Source organism: Perca fluviatilis, chromosome 21, assembly GCF_010015445.1.
Source record: "Perca fluviatilis chromosome 21, GENO_Pfluv_1.0, whole genome shotgun sequence".
NCBI lineage: Eukaryota > Metazoa > Chordata > Actinopteri > Perciformes > Percidae > Perca > Perca fluviatilis.
The window spans coordinates 1,043,314-1,061,697 of record NC_053132.1 but is presented as its reverse complement, the minus strand read 5'-3'; the positions used below and the strand labels follow the sequence as shown (position 1 = coordinate 1,061,697).

Below are 18,384 nucleotides of genomic sequence, written 5' to 3'. Positions count from 1 at the left end.
CTGTGAAATTTGCCTTAAAAAACTTTAAAATACCTTCAAGAGTGCAATTATTTACATGAGAAAAAACGAGTTTACTTGCAAAACGTAATGTGCTAAATAATTGTTTTTCTTGATTATTCCATTTTTGTGATCATTGGGAGCCGAAATCAAGATTTCAATTTTGGTTAATTGCACAGCCCTAATAAAGCCATTCACAATAAAGACACTGACTCAAGCTCATGTTTCACAATGCTGGTTGGAAACTTAAGATGGCAATTCAACTGTTCTGGAAGTTGATTCATCAACATATTTAAGGTCAAGTGCTTTTTGCACTTATATTTAACATACAATACGTAGCTGTATGGACCGAGCAATATACTCTGAGATTGCATTTCATTACCTTCTCCATGTTCCTTATATCATATATACAGCATGTTCCATTGCATTTTTTAAGAAAACTTGCCACATAATCAAGGATTTTTGCCCTCAACAATCACAAAAACCCTTTTCTGGAAGGACTGGACCAAGTGAGTAAAGGTAAATACTAGAACAGTTACAACAGTCTGGTGAGTTCAGAACATGACATCACTTTACTGTGATGCAGCCTCTAAAACCAGGAAAAGATCCAAAATCTAAGACAATATCTAGTCTCCTATCACGATATATAGATATAATATCGTGATATTCCTGTGATGGTGCGTGTAGCGTCTGCTGTATATTCTGTATTATCAGCTGAACGTTAGTGTGGCCCTTTACTGTGTTCAGCTCTGTTTTGTTGATTTTGGTTTCTGCGATGCTTTGTGAAAAGTCTTGTTTTGCTTGTGTTTCTTTTTGTATTTAAAAAAAGAAAAAGGCTTTTTAACATCGAAGGCAGGGGACTACAGATGAAAAATAGCCTTTTGGCTAATTCTGGCTTTTTAACCCATGGGAAATCATGTGTTTTATTAATTTGCACTGTCCCCCTTTCATAAATAAACTAAACTCAAAAGAAAAGCAGATGACAGGAAGCTGCCAGAAATGATTTTGAAAGAACTTTATTGATAGTCACTGATTGTTTGTGTCCTTCAGGTCCACGGACGTGCCTCCTGAGCCGGCCTCCATCCTGGTTGGTCACGCGGCCCTCCTCCCCTCCTCGCTGCTGGGGCTCTACAAGGACCAGACTCCGCCCACCGACGACAACTACCGCACACAGCACGGTACGAGCCCCGCCCCTTTCTCACGCCACCGTACAGACAACTATCACACAGCTCTAGACTTGTATACTATTAATATTATAGTATCTATCTCTCTCTATCATATAACTGATAAGTTCTGCAGCATCTTTTTCTCCGATTTCTGGGTAGATTCATGAAGAAGTCATGAAATTAAAATGTGAAATCTTGTAAATGTTGTCCGTTACACTGAAACAGCCAAGATGCGTTTTATAAAAAGCTTCCCGTCCACCGTCCAACTCTGTTTTTCTGGGTCAAAATTTTAAACTTTTTTTTTTTTCTCAATGTTTTTGTTGTCTCTGTTCCCTATTTATATTTTTTATTTTAGTTTTTTTCCCAAAATTTTTTCATCTTTTTAACGTTTTTTTCCCAAAATGTTTGTTTGTGAAGCTTTTTCTGACTTTTCTGACTTTTTTTCCAACATTCTGTCAATTTTTTTTTCCTAAATGCTATATTTTTCCGGACGTTTTTGAATATTTTTCCGACATTTTTGTCCTACATTTTTCAACGTTCTATTATGAAGTTTTCTTTACATGTCATAAAATTGACTAAAACACCCAAATTCAATGAAAGTAGTGAACTGATCATTTATTTAACTTGTGAAGAGCGATGTAGGGAACCATCTACGTTACTTTTTTTTGACAATTTCCTTGAAAAAAAAAAATAATTTCTGTTCATTTTCGGAACAGCATCAAATATTAGAGAATGTCCAACTTATTGGACATTTAAAAAACACCTTAAACAACTTATTAAAAGTTCCCAGTTATGTCATCATTTTGACTAATCTTATTGATGTAATGTAATCTGCCTAAATGTGTGCTAATGTGTCTCTTGTTTGAGATTGTATAATGTCATATTCTTTTGTGTTGCATTATCTTGTGTGTTGTCTTCCTGCCTCGGGACTACAGGTGAATTTATGCTACAACCTGGCTCCTGTTAGATTGTTCATTAATGTGCACTGTCCCAAATACATAAAATAATAAATGTAGAAACTTTAGAAAATGGGTCCGATTGGACCCGAGGACACCAGGAGGGTTAACGGTGGTTCTCGTCTGTCCCGTCTCTCAGGTAGAAGTTTCCGCAGCGGTCTCATCGTCCCGTACGCCGCCAACCTGCTCTTCGTCCTGTACGACTGCCAGCGCGGCCCGCGGCTGCAGCTGCTAATCAACGAGTCACCGGTTCGATTCCCGGGGCTGGAGACGGAGGACGCGCCGCTGTACCGGGACGTCCGGGCCACGTACCGCCACCTGCTGGACGGCTGCGACTTCGACCGGGAGTGTGAGGGCCGGCCGGTGGGCCGCGCGCCCAACACCGAACTGTGAGCAGAGCAGCAGTTACCCCGGCAGGACATCTGAACACTGGACTCACTTCTAATGTCCTCACACCTGAACCCACACACTGTAAACCATCACTGACGGAGAAGCAGTCCTCTTTTGGTGTTGAAGTTAGCAGCTAACGCCAGCGCTAGCTAACTAGCTTAGGTTGACAAGGTGCTACCAATCGCTTCACAAGACCCTTTCTTTGACACTTATTACTTTTTTCACACACAGACTCACACACATACATACATACATACATACATACATACATACACACACACACACACACACACCCACACACCCACACACTCTCACACATACCCTCACACACACCCCCACACCTTTCTACCCGGGTTGTCTCGGTCGCCAGTGACCCAAGGACAACACAAGATTATGTACTTTCCGTTATTTTGTTGAGAATTGCTCTCTAAACAAGGGTTAATACAGCACCTTAGTTCTTGTTTGTACAGCATTTTGGTCAGCTTAAACTGTGTTTAAATGTGTTCTAGAAATAAACTTTACTTACTTTACAAGAAACAGGGTTTAGAAAGCAATTCTCAACAAAGTAAAGGGAAGTACATAATCCTTGTGCTGTCCTTCAGGTCACTGGGACCCAAAGGACCACACAAGGGTTAAAAGGACAAATCCAGCTCAAAATATCACCACACTTCCACGGTAGCATAATGAGGTCCCTACATGTAAACACAAGCACTGAGAACTTTGTAAGTGTACAGACAGTTTATTAAAAAGATAGATTATAAAGACAGTACTGTTCATGTTTACAGGTAGGCGCCATCTTGGAAAACCAGTCCTGGAGACCCAATCGTTGGTTTTCCTTCAGCTGCACCTGCTGTTCTTCTAGCAGGCACCACTGCTGCTTTCTCTCCTTTTTCTCCTGTTGGTTCTGCCTCCATCTCTGTTTACGGGAGGGACTGTCCTCCCCGTCACGTTGCTGTTGCAAAGTGTAAACTCAGCAAAAAGCAAACCTAGGCCAACCTAACCAGCGTGGTGTGCCTGTGAGGACAGCCAGAGCAGAGAGAGAAGACAGAGGATCCTGCAGCTTAAGTTGGTCTCACCAGACCCAGCTGAGCTGAGTTACTCTAATTGGTAACCTGCAGACAGGAGGCCCAAGTTAAGACCCACCTCCTCAATGGAGACAGCTCTCCTTTAGCTGCACCCACTCTTCTTGGAACAGGCCCCACTGCTGCTTTCTCTCCTTAATATTTTGGGTTCTCCTGCTCGTTCAGCCGCCATCTCTGTTTTACGGGAGGGACTGTCCTCCCCGACTCTACAGGGAGACGGAGGAATAGCTGCTCACAGTGCTACTCCTGGTCTCTCTTTCTCTCTGCTTGCTCTCTCTTTCACTCAGTCTTTCGCTTGTTCTCTTTCTCTCTTCTTTTTGCTCTCTTTCTCCTTTCTACAGAATGCCACAATTGGGTTTAAACACAACACAGCTGCTCGCTCATTGGTCCGAGATTTAGTCGGATTAACCAATGGGCATTACGGGCTTTACACTTTATCAATTACTGCACCTTTAAGCACAGCACCCAAGACGTGGTGGGCACCACCTAAGCCGATTAAATGTAATTAAATTACTTTTTTCATATCCAATGATTGTAGTTGGTCCCCATTGGGCTTCTTTAGCAAGTTGTCGTGCTAATGCCTCTTCAGTCGTTGCTCCCGTTTCTCCTGAAATCTCTCGGTCTTTGAGTCTTTAATTTCCTGCCGCTCCTCCCCTCAGCTCCTGGCGACACAATCGTTGGAAGTAGGAGAAGCACAGCTGACATTGATAACCTTAACGGTGGCTCAGTTCCATCTAGGGCTGGGCGATATTGGCCTAAAAATAAAATCTCCGATTTTATTTTTTTTAATTCGATTTCCGATTTTTTTGGGGGGGGATTTTCCCCCCTACTTATTAAGGAAAGAAATAAGTACAAATGGTAGACAACTTAAAACAAATTTTGCTTTTAATTAATCAAAAGCCAGACAAATGTAACCCCCATTTCTGGGATGAATAATAAATAAATGAACACCCTCTTGGAATCAAAGTCCTAGCTGTGTTTTAAGTCCCACTTTGTAGTAGACTAAAAGGAGACAAACACTCACCTTGAGAGTAGCACCATTTTCTAAATCATTAACCATACATTCAAATCTGAGGAATAACCAAACGCTGACAGTTCTCGTCTAAGGTTTTAATCAAATTTATAAACCCTGTCTTCTCCACGGTATATATGGGTACCATGTCTTTGGCTATGTGCAAAGTGACCGCTTCGGTGATTGTTCTCCACCGCGCCCCTTTCCTGTCACTGGCGGTGCGCTTGTGCAAAGTGATTCGGCTACAGTCAGCTGTTCTTTAGCTAAGGTTTGTTGGTCACTGCGGGTTTTGTTGTTCGTCATTTTTCATATTCGGCTGGATGTCTCTGTTTCAGGTGTTGGAGGAGTTTTGTGGTGCTGCTGCCTTTGACTGCGATGGGCTTTAGGCAAATGTTGCAGCGTGGGGTCTCTCGCTCCACGTCTGTCGCAGAAAACCCATACCAGTTCCAAACAACAGATGCTTTTATTCTTTTCTTGAGAACAAACTTCCCACTCTCTCCGGTAGCCATGTTGTCACTTGCTGTTGCTGTTTCGTGTGTGCTATGATGTTGTTGTTGTCGCTTGCCATACTGCTATGTGAAACTAATGCTACGGAAGCTCCGGGGAGCCAAAAATGCGCCATTACACTCGATTTACTTATTTTTTTATTTGTTTATTATAAAGACAGTACCATTCACGTATACAGGCAGGCGCCATCTTGGGAAAACGGTCACGACCAGTTGAGCGCCGTGCAACGTGAGCTGAACTGTCACTTGAAATCTCCCATGGTCCGTGGTTTCCCAATGGGTCGATAGGAATGACGTTTGTGAAATGTAATTACATGTAAATGCTTGAAGTTGTTTGTTCAAATATATGGGTGACTAACTGTAAGGGTTAGGGTTCGACTGGTCGGTACTGTTTTCCAAGATGGCGCCTGCCTGTAAACATGAACAGTACTGTCTTTATGGTCTCTTTTTAATAAACTGTCTGTACACTTTACAAAGTTCTCAATGCTTGGGTTTACATGTAGGGACCCTCATAATGCTACCGTGGAAGTGTGGTGATATTTTGAGCCTTGTTAGTGGTGTAGAAATAGAGATTTATTTTTACTTTACCCTCTGCCCCGGCGACTAGCGTTATAAGCTAATTAGCGGTTTGCGCTAAAACTGGTCCCATTCGATTAGCATGACAACATATCCCAGAGAACAGTCGACTCGGTACACGTGTTATTAACCCCTAGGCTCATTTTGCGCCGGATTTGTCCTTTAAGTTAGCAGCTAACGCCAGCGCTAGCTAACTAGCTTAGGTTGACAAGGTGCTACCAAACGCTAAACAAGACTCCTTTCTTTTGAAACTTTCGTTGTTTCTTGATTTGGTCCTTTTTGACCTGTTAAGGCTGTGGAGTCGCCCCCTGCTGGGAGTTAGACAAAATGCAGCTCTCAGGAGCTTCACAAAGCTATGTCTGTTATTTTTACAGTCTGTAGGAGACAAATGGCGTCTTTCCATTACATGGTACCTGCTCGACTCGGCCGCCGTGCCCCGTACTGCCTCACATGTGAGGCGAGCGTGGTTGGTCGTCATAGAAATGCCACAGGAAACTGCCGTGGCCTAATGCGACACACACACAGAACGTGGAAGGTGTCAAATTTAGTCTCAAAAGAAGCTGAAGGCAGCAAAAAACCACCGCTGGCTAAACTATTTAAAAATGGTGGGTTTGTTCAGGACGCCCCCGTCTGTCTATAGCAATGATGATGCAATGATTAGTGATGATTCTCTCCAACCAGTCAGGAGTCTGCAGGTTTTCACATCATCTTTTGGTATTGGCTCAGCTCTATTGGAACCTCCACGGAGGTGGTACTAAAGAAGTACCTGTTGGCAGGTACCAGGGACTATTTTTCATAATGGAAAACTGAAAGAGTAGAGGCGAGTCGAGCAGGTACCATGTAATGGAAAAAGGCCAAAAGTGTGACGAGCCTGTAGATCCTCGCCCCCTGCTGGGGACTGTAGAAACTGACCTCTGATGTAAATTTGTTCAATAAAAACAGATTTAATAAATCTGTCTGCTTTAATAAAAATGACAAAAGGGTTAAAAGTTAATACATATATTGATCCTATTTTTGCATAAAATATGTTGCAACTCTGAACCACATTGATGATTGTTGACCATCAGTGTGTTTACGTGCATTTAAAAGCCAAACATGACGTGTAAAGAAACCTGACTTTCTCCGACATGTTTAAGTGTAACGGAGTACTTTATCGGCTTTTTGTTTGTGAGCAGAAAATATGTGTATATATAATATACGTGCAGTTTCTCGTACAGGTTTTCACACAAGTTCCTTACCTCTTTAACAGATTAAAATCTGGTGTCTTAACATGAAGTCTGCAAAGTCAAAAGCATGAAGGAAGCAATTGTGAAGAAATTTTAATGAATAATAAATATGTTCTTATTTTAATAGGAACAGATTAATTTTCCCAATTTTTTTTTTCACAATTTTCCCAAAGATACATTAATTTATTAATAACTTGGTTTGTCAAAGCTTAAAGATAACACACATGAGAAACTGCACGTTAAAAAAAACAGAACGACAGGATGAAACATTTTAGATTTTTTTTTTTGGGGTGTTTGATTTGGGTGAGGTATTTTCACACTAAGAGTCTCATTAACGAGATAATGAAGCTGTTCTGTTTTGGGTCTTCAAGATGAAATATTTTAGATTTGTTGGTGTGTATGATTTTGGTGAACTGACCGTTTCAATCTGCTGTAAACCAGTCAGTTAGAAAAAGTATTGTTTATCTGTGGCCCTTCAGGGTTAATTCTGACATGAGTTTCTTCAGGAATTAAGTTGCTTTATGTTCTTTATTTATTCAGAGTTTAGTGCCAATGCTATGTGTGTTTGTGTAATTGATTTTTTTATTTGATTTGGGCCTCAAACACGCCTGTGATCAAACTCTGACTGGGTTGAAGTGAAGTACAAATTCAGCTTTTTCACATGTCTGAGGGAGTATTTTCACAATAAGAGCCTCATTAGGGAGATAATTTAGCTGTTCTGTTTTGGGTCTTCAGGGTGAATTATTTTTTATTTTGTTTCAATATCATTCTGCCTAACGGAGGCTCAGCTTTTTAAACTTGTGTCAGGTTTCATCGGTGCTTCTTCTTTATTTGATTTCCTGTGTATGAGTTATTGCAGAACGATAATTGCCAAATGTTTTTAATTGAAAAGCTTTAATAAACAATTTTCACTGAAAACGGAAAAAAAAATTGTTTCATGTCACTTTTTTTTTATAGAATAAAATACAAACTGAACTTCAAGAGATTTTACAGAAGTTCTGTGGAACCTTTTTTGATGCATCAGGACACGACACAATCACTTCTTACAGACGCAGCTGTCAAATGTTCAACATACTTTACTATCACTTTTTTTCAACATAAACTGATTTTTTTTCAAAATTGTGGACACTAGAATGACATATTAGGTTTTTCAACATTCTATAAATTAAGTTTTTATTACTTTTTATATATACATACAGTGCCTTGCGAAAGTATTCGGCCCCCTTGAACGTTTCGACCTTTTGCCACATTTCAGGCCTCAAACATAAAGATATAAAACTGTAATTTTTTGTGAAGAATCAACAACAAGTGGGACACAATCATGAAGTGGAACGAAATTCATTGGCTATTTCAAACTTTTTTAACAAATAAAAAACTGAAAAAGTGGGCGGGCAAAATTATTCAGCCCCTTTACTTTCAGTGCAGCAAACTCTCTCCAGAAGTTCAGTGAGGATCTCTGAATGATCCAATGTTGACCTAAATGACTAATGATGATAAATAGAATCCAGCTGTGTGTAATCAAGTCTCCGTGATAAATGCACCTGCTCTGTGATAGTCTCAGAGGTCCTGTAAAGCGCGAGAGCATCATGAAGAACAAGGAACACACCAGGCAGGTCCGAGATACTGTTGTGGGAGAAGTTTAAAGCCGGATTTGGATACAAAAAGATTTCCCAAGCTTTAAACATCCCAAGGAGCACTGTGCAAGCGAAATATTGAAATGGAAGGAGTATCAGACCACTACAACTTACGAAGACCGGTTCGTCCCTCTAAACTTTCAGCTCATACAATGAGAAGACTGATCAGAGATGCAGCCAAGAGGCCCATGATCACTCTGGATGAACTGCAGAGATTTACAGCTGAGGTGGGAGACTCTGTCCATAGGACAACAATCAGTCTATACTGCACAAATCTGGCCTTTATGGAAGAGTGGCAAGAAGAAAGCCATTTCTTAAAGATATCCATAAAAAGTGTCGTTTAAAGTTTGCCAAAAGCCACCTGGGAGACACACCAAACATGTGGAAGAAGGTGCTGTGGTCAGATGAAACCAAAATCGAACTTTTTGGCAACAATGCAAAACGTATGTTTGGCGTAAAAGCAACACAGCTCATCACCCTGAACACACCATCCCCACTGTCAAACATGGTGGTGGCAGCATCATGGTTTGAGCGCGCTTTTCTTCAGCAGGGACAGGGAAGATGGTTAAAATTGATGGGAAGATGGATGGAACCAAATACAGGACCATTCTGGAAGAAAACCTGATGGAGTCTGCAAAAGACCTGAGACTGGGACAGAGATTTGTCTTCCAACAAGACAATGATCCAAAACATAAAGCAAAATCTACAATGGAATGGTTCACAAATAAACATATCCAGGTGTTAGAATGGCCAAGTCAAAGTCCAGACCTTAATCCAAACGAGAATCTGTGGAAAGAACTGAAAACTGCTGTTCACAAACGCTCTCCATCCAACCTCACTGAGCTCGAGCTGTTTTGCAAGGAAGAGGGCGCAAAAATGTCAGTCTCCGATGTGCAAAACTGATAGAGACATACCCCAAGCGACTTACAGCTGTAATCGCAGCAAAAGGTGGGCTACAAAGTATTAACTTAAGGGGGCTGAATAATTTTGCACGCCCAATATTTCAGTTTTTTATTTGTTTAAAAGGTTTGAAATATCCAATAAATTTCGTTCCACTTCATGATTGTGTCCCACTTGTTGTTGATTCTTCACAAAAAAATACAGTTTTATATCTTTATGTTTGAGGCCTGAAATGTGGCAAAAGGTCGAAAAGTTCAAGGGGGCCGAATACTTTCGCAAGGCACTGTATACTATGACTTTTTTCAAAGTTTGACATACTTTGACTTTCATGACTTTGTTTCAACATACTATAATATGACTTTTTTCTAAGTTTTCAACATACTATGACTTTAATTCAAAACTTTCGACATACTATAACTTTTTTCAACTTACTTATACCTTTTTTATACTTTATGGATTCGAACTCTGTACCTTCTTGTTCTGAAGCATCAATGCTAACCATTTGGCCACCATGCTTTTTTCCTATACTCTGACTTTCTTTTCAAAATTGTCGACATACTATACTATGACTTTTTTACGACATACTATACTATGACTTTTTTTGCATTCTACACTAACTTTTTTTCTAAATTTTCTACATGACTATGACTTTTATTCTAAATATTCCTTATGTTTCTCTCCCAGAAACCGCTTCACTGGGTTCAACATTTCAAAAAAGCGGGAAAGCATGTTACCTCTTGAAAGCCATCTCACAGTGCAGTGGAAAAGCAGATTTTCAGCATGACTTATTTCAAACTTTTCAACATACTATACTATGACTTTTTCGACATTCTACACTAACTTTTTTTCTAAATTTTCTACATGACTATGACTTTTATTCTAAATATTCCTTATGTTTCTCTCCCAGAAACCGCTTCACTGGGTTCAACATTTCAAAAAAGCGGGAAAGCATGTTACCTCTTGAAAGCCATCTCACAGTGCAGTGGAAAAGCAGATCACTGGGAAGATCCTCATCAAGTTCAGCTATGAGGTTTTTGAACTGTCTGTGATTGAGAGCATGAGTGCGAATAAAATTCCCAATTTCTAGCACTGGTTTCATGACGTGGTCCAAGTTCAGCTTCTTAGACACCACATGCTCTTGATGGATGATACATTGAAGTGTCCGAAAATCCGGGAAACGGTCGTCAGCTTTACACAGCCCAACAAGGCCATTTGCAGCTCATAAATTAGCTGGTGCACCGTCTGTGGCTATTGCTGTCAGTTTTGACAATTGCAAATTTGTCTTCTCAGCAACCGTCATGAGTGTCTCTTTCAGGTCGATGCCACGGGTCCTGTCTTTTAACGGAACAATGTCAAGCAGCTCTTCCTTAATCGTGCAGTCTTCTGACACAGACTGTACAAATATTGCTAACTGAGGCTTATCTTGAATGTCACAACTCCCATCCAAAGCAATGCTGAAATACAGGTATTTCTTAAGGTCCGTATGCAACTGTGTTTCAATGGAGTTGTTAATATCCGATATTCTCTGTTCAACTGTGTGCCGTGACAGCTGCAGGTCTGACACAGACTGCTTCAAATTGTCATTTTCAGGCGCAAGGATAGAGATGGCATCTTTGATTTATGTCTTCACAAAGTCCCCTTCACTGTATGGCTTTTTAGCACAAGCAATGTTCCATGCTACCTGATATGATGCTAACGGGTCTCTGAGTTTTCGAATTTTCGAAAAAGCTGAGTCTGCTTCTCTGACTGCCGTTTCAACGTGTTTACCTTGTGCTTGCGAAGTTCACTGCCTCTGGGGAAATCCTGGGTGATGTTAGCATGGAGTGAGGTGAAATTGCGCTCCAGGTTTGATGCTTTAAAATGCGATAGCGAAGTAGAAAGGCTGAAACATTTCATTCCGCAAAAAAATACAGTTCCTCCAACTCAGATAAAAATGTCCTGTGCTCCTCTTCATATTTGCGCTTAGCTTAACTTTTCCCAACTGACTCTGCAATTATTCACTCACTAGCAGCACCTACCCTGCATTGTCAGCAACACCACTTAAACAAACCACATAGTTACCGTCCTATGATGTTACCGACTGACGCGATATGAAACACGAAAGGGTATATATATATATATATATACACAGTATATTTATTTTTGTCCTTTTTATTTTTTTAACCAAGCCCCCAACCGCTCAGTAAGAGCCTCACAGGAGCAGGCAAAGAGCCGCAGGTTCACTACCCCTGTACTATACTATGACTTTCTTTCAAAATTTTCGACATTCTATACTTTGACTTTTATTCGACATACTATACTATGACTTTATTACTTTTTTCGACATACTATACTATGACTTTTTTCACTTATGATGAAGTCATAAAAGTCAGTCATCAAAATTATATTGAAATTAAACTAAATTTAGTTTTAAAGTTTTTTCTTTTAAGTTTTTTTTAATCTTTTCATTGTCATTTTATTTTTCAAATTTTTATTTTAACTTTGTTTTTTTGAATTCCTTTTCGTTTTTTAAGTGTCATTATGGGCTGATTATTCCCACCAGTGTAGTAAAATATTTGTAATTTTTTTTTCTTTTGACTTTTAATTTTAATTATGACTAAAAGTATCCTCCATAGAAGACTAATTGAAGACATCAGATCATCTTAATGCTCAGCTTCTTATTTATTGTCACCGTACAGCAGATAAAGATTCACATTAGAGTTTCAAACCTCCACCAAACATCAACTGGCTGTCCTGAACTGCAAAGATCTTTTTATACTTTTCATTTTCTTTACTTCTTTCTCTCTTTTAGACTTGTGTTATCAGTTCATGCAGTGATTAACAGCTGATCAGACTATATATGTGTTTCCATTTAAAGATTATGGGCCCTACTTTCCTGCTGCAGCCGCCCAACTGGAGACACATCTGACTTTTCTTCCACATTGCAGCGAGCTGCGACTGCTTTAAAATATCACAGACTGTAACAAGATTTACAAACATCAGTTGGTTTTCTTGTGCTGGTGCCCAGTTTCAGGAGAATAAGACTTGTTGTGAGATTAAATGATTAATGAGAGAAAGAGAAATAAATCAGAAGAGATGAGCTGATATTCTGCTGGACGTTGGTCCTGGAGAACTACTGCACAGGACGGATCTTCATGCTGATGGTCTTCAGGGAGTAGTCATGACCTTTCCAAGTGGCCCATTCCACTCCAACAGCATAGAGAGTGCTGTCAGCCCCCCAACGATAAATGCCGTTTGGATTTGTATTGTGACAGGCGGCATACCAGAAGGCCCCCAGGTATGATCTGGCACAGTTCCCTGCAGAGGTGTCCTGGTCTTTGTCGAAGGTGGTGAACTTCATTCCATTGTGACGACTCAGAGCGTCTCCTACAGAAACACAACAAGTGTATAATCAGAACATTATGATGAAAAATTGTTGAAAAATAAATGATGGTCCAACTAAACGCAAACCGGATGGGATGGCATGTCGCTGCAGGATCTTGTGGTAGCCATGCTGGTTCAGTATTCCTTCAATTTTGAATAAATCCCCAACAGTGTCACCAGCAAAGCACCCCCACACCATCAGACCTCCTCCTCCATGCTTCACGGTGGGAACCAGGCATGTAGAATCCATCCGGTCACCTTTTCTGCGTCGCACAAAGACACGGCCGTTGGAACCAAAGATCTCAAATTTGGACTCATCAGACCAAAGCACAGATTTCCACTGGTCTAATGTCCATTCCTTGTATTTCTTGGCCCAAACAAATCTCTTCTGCTTGTTGCCTCTCCTTAGCAGTGGTTTCCTAGCAGCTACTTGACCATGAAGGCCTGATTCGTGCAGTCTCCTCTTAACAGTTGTTCTAGAGATGTGTCTGCTGCTAGAACTCTGTGTGGCATTCATCTGGTCTCTAATCTGAGCTGCTGTTAACTTGCGATTTCTGAGGCTGATGACTCGGATGACCTTATCCTCAGCAGCAGAGGTGACTCTTGGTCTTCCTTTCCTGGGGCGGTCCTCATGTGAGCCAGTTTCGTTGTAGCGCTTGATGGTTTTTGTGACTTCACTTGGGGACACATTCAAAGTTTTCACAATTTTCCGGACTGACTGACCTTCATTTGTTAAAGTAATGATGGCCACTCGTTTCTCTTTACTTAGCTGATTGGTTCTTGCCATAATATGAATTCTAACAGTTGTCCAATAGGGCTGTCGGCTGTGTATCAACCTGACTTCTGCACAACACAACTGATGGTCCCAACCCCATTAATAAGGGAAGAAATTCCACTAATTAACCCTGACAAGGCACACCTGTGAAGTGAAAACCATTTCAGGTGACTACCTCATGAAGCTCATTGAGAGAACACCAAGGGTTTGCAGCTCTATCAAAAAAGCAAAGGGTGGTTACTTTGAAGAATCTAAAATATAAGACATGTTTTCAGTTATTTCACACTTTTTTGTTAAGTACATAATTCCATATGTGTTCATTCATAATTTTGATGCCTTCAGTGAGAATCTACAATGTAAATAGTCATGAAAATAAAGAAAACGCAGTCCAAACTTTTAGCCTGTACTGTATATTTATTTGCCCAGTATAACCACAGTCTACTTCTCTACCTATAGTAAGTATTACTAAATAATACAACTATTGAACTAAATAGAACTATTGAGTCCGCTATAACACTTTTTTCGGTACTTCCCCCTTACCCTCAATCCGTAATAGAATAAACATTTCAGTTCATTCATTCTTTTTACTCTGAACATTTTATTTATTAATAAGATTTTACACTCCCCACAAAATAAACCCCTCCCTCTTCCGTTCCTACAACCTATTAAATCAAATATTAATTCATTTCTTAACTTCACTGTAACTTTTATTCTTTGTATCTTATCTGTTTTAGCCTTTTTAATTTTAATTTTTCATGACTGTTTACATGTATTTTTACTGTTTTATGTAAAGCCTTTTTACTGAAATGTGCTACCTTTATAGAAACATAAAGTTGCCTTACAACCTCCAGCCTGTCAGTCACACACCAGGGCATAGAGAACCCTGTTCTGCCTGTCTGTCTCAGAGGAAGTTGAACCGCACCACGACCCGTTTACCCTCGCCATTATATTAAATTGCTGCGTGGAGTTTTGAAAAGTGTAACTGCACTCACGCCCGCTTTATCTGCATTGACATGACTCCCCGTGACTTGAACAAAGAGTCGTATTTTCGTCCGTCTAAACCTCAGGGAGGACAGACAAGGTTGAGCTTACCTGAATTCAGGTACAGAAATTTGGCACTGTTTGATTTAACGTGAATTGGTCATCTGTATTACTGCTGTAATTTGGTCGGTACCATAAAAAGTTCAGGATACGGTACCCAACACTAAACCTGCTAATCACTCAAATCATTGATAATGTTTGTTTTTTTCTTAAATTTCTTCATTAAAACATATTTAACTTTGTTTAGTTGTATAGGGAGGGAGTATGTAGCATGAACCAATGTCACACTCCACAACATTAATGAATGAAATTCTCATCCTTAATGTGGAAACCTCACTTGCTCCTCCATCAGTGAATCCAGAAACATGCAGTGTGTATCCGGAGGACTCAGCATCGATGGAGAATGAGGAGTAACGAGCGAATGCTTTGTTTCCTTCAAAGTCCTCCATGTCGACCAGCAGCTCGTATCGTTTCCTCTGAGTCAGGTGGTAGAGAGACTCAAGACCTGAAAACAAACATAAACATTTAGAAACAGTTTCATGAAGACATGACTGTTAGTTTGGTTTCATTTCTCACCGAGCCAGTACTCTCCAGCAGCGATACCAAAGCCGGTCTTGTATTGATCCCAGCCCCTGTAGAAGTTCACCGTGCCGTCCATCCTCCTCTGGAACACCTGGGGGGTACGGGATGGAGGGTTAACTAGCTAAACACACATGGTGGCTCAGTGGTTAGCACTTCTGTCTCACAGCAAGAAGGTTCTGGGTTCAAATCCAGGTTGTTCTGGGCCTTTCTGTGCGGAGTTTGTATGTTCTTCAGGTGCTCTGGTTTCTTGCCACCCAACTACAGTTGAAAATTAATAATAATAATGTTCATTAATGTGTGTTGTCCTAATCAAATAAACTTACAACAACAAGGTTTTTACTGGAATGTGATTTATTGTGAACGAACTACAGGAAGTGTTGACTTCAATTAAAATACTCACCGTCCAATGTCCTCCTTCTGAATCCATGCCACAGTACACCTAAACACAAACACAGGTATCAGTTAATGTTAGATAGATTGTGGGGGTAAACCATAGACTGTAAAAATTATGGACCGTCCATTATTTTGTCCATTATTATTCCGGGTTTGAAAAGTGAAGCCACATGGAGGACGGTACATGAATTAAGTCTCAATAATTAAATAAATGTATAAATAAATACATAAATGAATACAGGAATAGATACATAAATTAATAGATATATGCAGTAATAAAGCAAAAAATATATGAATGCAAAAATAAATGCATAAATAAATAAAAGAATAAATAAATTAATTAATTAATGCTTTAAATTTAGTTTTTGTCCACTACATTTATTTATTTTTGTATTTCTGTGTCCATATGTTAATGAGGTAGGAAGTTCTAGATATATTTAGGTGAGATTCCAAAGGACCCCTTTTAAAAATGGCCATGCCAGTTTTTCCCTCGGTTTTTAACCCCGGCCCCTTCCCAACAAGCTAGCATGACATAGTTGGTGCCAATGGTCTTCTAGTTTCATATGATACAGACGTATTGATTCTGGACAGAGCCTCTTAAAAGATGAACCTTAGGATTTAATGAAATGATTGTTGGAACATTTAAATAAAGATCGATTTGATTGGGGAAATCTTTTTTTTTATCCAGGCCAAATCTGTTGTATCAGAGGCATCAGTCAGAACTTGTAAGTATTCACATTATTATTATCTGAAGTTCAACCTGCGTCCCAGAGAGGACGAAGTGTACCTGGACGGCAGACGTGGCTCCGATGGGATAGATGATGTACACTCCACTGGGTCGGCTGTTCTCATTATTATGAATGTCACTGCAGTCCAAAGGCAAAACGAGCGGGTGGCAGCTGGTCAACAGTGGAGCCAGCAGGAGGAGGACAACTGAAACCAGCTGGAACAGAATAGTGTTAATTTCGTCAGACGAGACAAGACTAAATATGTTCGTCAACAACCTTTTTTTCCATGACTAAGATGAGACGAGACGATGACAAGACTGTGCCGATGTCCAAAAACGCTGACTAAGACTAAATTAACATGCATTATTGTTGACGAAAAAAGACGAGACTAAAATGTTGTAATAAAATCAAAACTAAGATAAAATCTCTCTTCATTTTCGTCTACAATCGTCTCTACTTTTTCATCATGAGATAGAATATTCAGCAGTTACAGAGACCCGGTGCTACGACACCGACAGGTGCCCTAACGACCGTTATCTACCGGACCGAATAGCAACGCAGATTTTGGTGCCACTTAAATGCCTGTGCTTCTCTCTGATGCTCCTAAACGGACGTTAGAGTCAACCGAAACATCGCTGCATGGGACGCTAGTTAACACTACACTTGGCAGCAGGTAACTTTAGCATACCGTTAGCTAGCAGTTGGAGTAAACACGGTTACAATGCTGACAGCTAAACGGTGTAAAGGTTTGTCTCTATTTCACTGTGTAGGATTCCAACACGAGACGTATGACAGTCTGCAGCTGCCGTTGTCTGAAAAACAACACATATGTTGCGTTCACTTGAAATACGCCTCACCAGTTTCGTGCTGCATTTATTTTAGTGTAAAATATCCCGTTCCAATGCAGTGGTTGTTTTTGTCGTTTACTGGTGAAATAAGGCTCAATATTTATATAACTTTATATAATTTATTTATTTTTATAACTATTTGACTGAAATGGTTATCAGAAATAATTTATTTAAAAAAAAGACTAAAATGTTTTGACTAAAACTTGACTAAAATGGCGACTAAAACTTGACTAAGATACCTCGAGTTCTCTTTTGACTAAAACTAGACTAAAATGACGAGACTTTTAGTCAACTAAAACTTGACTAACAACATTTTTTGGCACAAGACTAAGACTAAGACTAAATTAAAAATAGGTGACAAAATTAACACTAGAACAGAAGAGATGTTGTCATTTAGTTTGATCAAGAACAAATTTCTGACTTTGGCCTCTGCAGCAGGATCAGGGAGACTCTGCTGTCATCGACACATTCTCATTTTGGTTGGTGCTGATTTGAAAACAACCTGTGCTGACATCATACTCTATGTGGGTTTTTCCACTGGGTTCTCCCCCTGCATTGGTATCTCATGCAGAGCTAGAATACACCGTAAAGCAAGATGAAAACTTTTGCTTTCCCTGTCCAAATTCTGGGGCCACAAGTGATTAAAATGTGCTTGGGCTGAACCTGTTAACATACTGAAACTACTGATTAACAATTAGACAAACCATCAGATATATAAAGTTACAAACTTACCTTCATGGTCAGATTTCAGCTGAACTGAAGATGAAGATCCTGATGTCAGTGTGTTTGGATGCTCTGTTGTCTTTGATGTCTCTGATATCTCTAGCGTCTCATAGTGTCTCTCCCTCTTATTTATACTCTTAAGGGTTAGTGTTAGCAGGGGGGGCCGTGATGAAGCTCTGCCCCCACTGTGCTGAGAGTATAGCTCTGCAGGGTTAATATCTGCAGCCAACACATTTCTCCATGATGATGTAACTTCCAGTAAACAGACTGCTGCTTCTCAGGAATGTGTGTCTGTGGGGGGGGTGTGTGTGTGTGTGTGTGTGTGTGTGTGTGTGTGTCTGTGTGTGGGGGGGTGAAAGAGAAATGTGAAATTAAACTTTGCTGCAGAATGAACACTTGAGAACAGTTTTCTTTTTGTGATGCATTTTGGCACACATTTTCGACACTTTTCTCATACATGTTGACACCTTTTTCCCTCTTAAATTT

At 40.0% G+C, this 18,384-nt stretch overlaps 3 protein-coding genes across 3 annotated transcripts in view; 1 reads left to right on the top strand and 2 right to left on the bottom strand.

Annotated features, from left to right (window-relative positions):
* Nucleotides 1-2,836, top strand: part of LOC120550963 (multiple inositol polyphosphate phosphatase 1-like) — an 8,094-nt gene extending 5,258 nt beyond the window's left edge. The window contains exons 6-7 of the mRNA XM_039787977.1: nucleotides 1,048-1,175; nucleotides 2,259-2,836. Of these exons, the coding sequence (XP_039643911.1) occupies nucleotides 1,048-1,175; nucleotides 2,259-2,512 (382 nt within the window). The 3' untranslated portion in view covers nucleotides 2,513-2,836. The remainder of the gene's footprint in view (nucleotides 1-1,047; nucleotides 1,176-2,258) is intronic.
* Nucleotides 1-18,004, bottom strand: part of LOC120551414 (microfibril-associated glycoprotein 4-like) — a 45,467-nt gene extending 27,463 nt beyond the window's left edge. Inside the window, exon 1 of the mRNA XM_039788845.1 lies at nucleotides 17,908-18,004. Coding sequence (XP_039644779.1) covers nucleotides 17,908-17,913 — 6 coding nt within the window. The 5' untranslated portion in view covers nucleotides 17,914-18,004. The remainder of the gene's footprint in view (nucleotides 1-17,907) is intronic.
* LOC120551421 (microfibril-associated glycoprotein 4-like) lies at nucleotides 12,088-18,026 on the bottom strand. The gene is made up of 6 exons (XM_039788854.1): nucleotides 17,908-18,026; nucleotides 16,387-16,542; nucleotides 15,607-15,645; nucleotides 15,201-15,297; nucleotides 14,962-15,129; nucleotides 12,088-12,811 (listed from the first exon to the last, which is right to left on the bottom strand). Exons 1-6 carry the CDS (start codon nucleotides 17,911-17,913, stop codon nucleotides 12,558-12,560), a joined length of 720 nt encoding a protein of 239 aa, XP_039644788.1. The 5' UTR covers nucleotides 17,914-18,026; the 3' UTR covers nucleotides 12,088-12,557.
* Nucleotides 18,027-18,384: the final 358 nt, after the last annotated feature.

Excerpts from the sequence above, each read along its gene's own strand:
- LOC120551421 (XM_039788854.1), bottom strand. Across the intron at positions 15,646-16,386 it reads GAGCCACGTCTGCCGTCCAG|GTGTACTGTGGCATGGATTC; the intron begins GTACACTTCGTC and ends GTTTGTGTTTAG. Across the intron at positions 15,130-15,200 it reads TGCTGGAGAGTACTGGCTCG|GTCTTGAGTCTCTCTACCAC; the intron begins GTGAGAAATGAA and ends GTTTGTTTTCAG.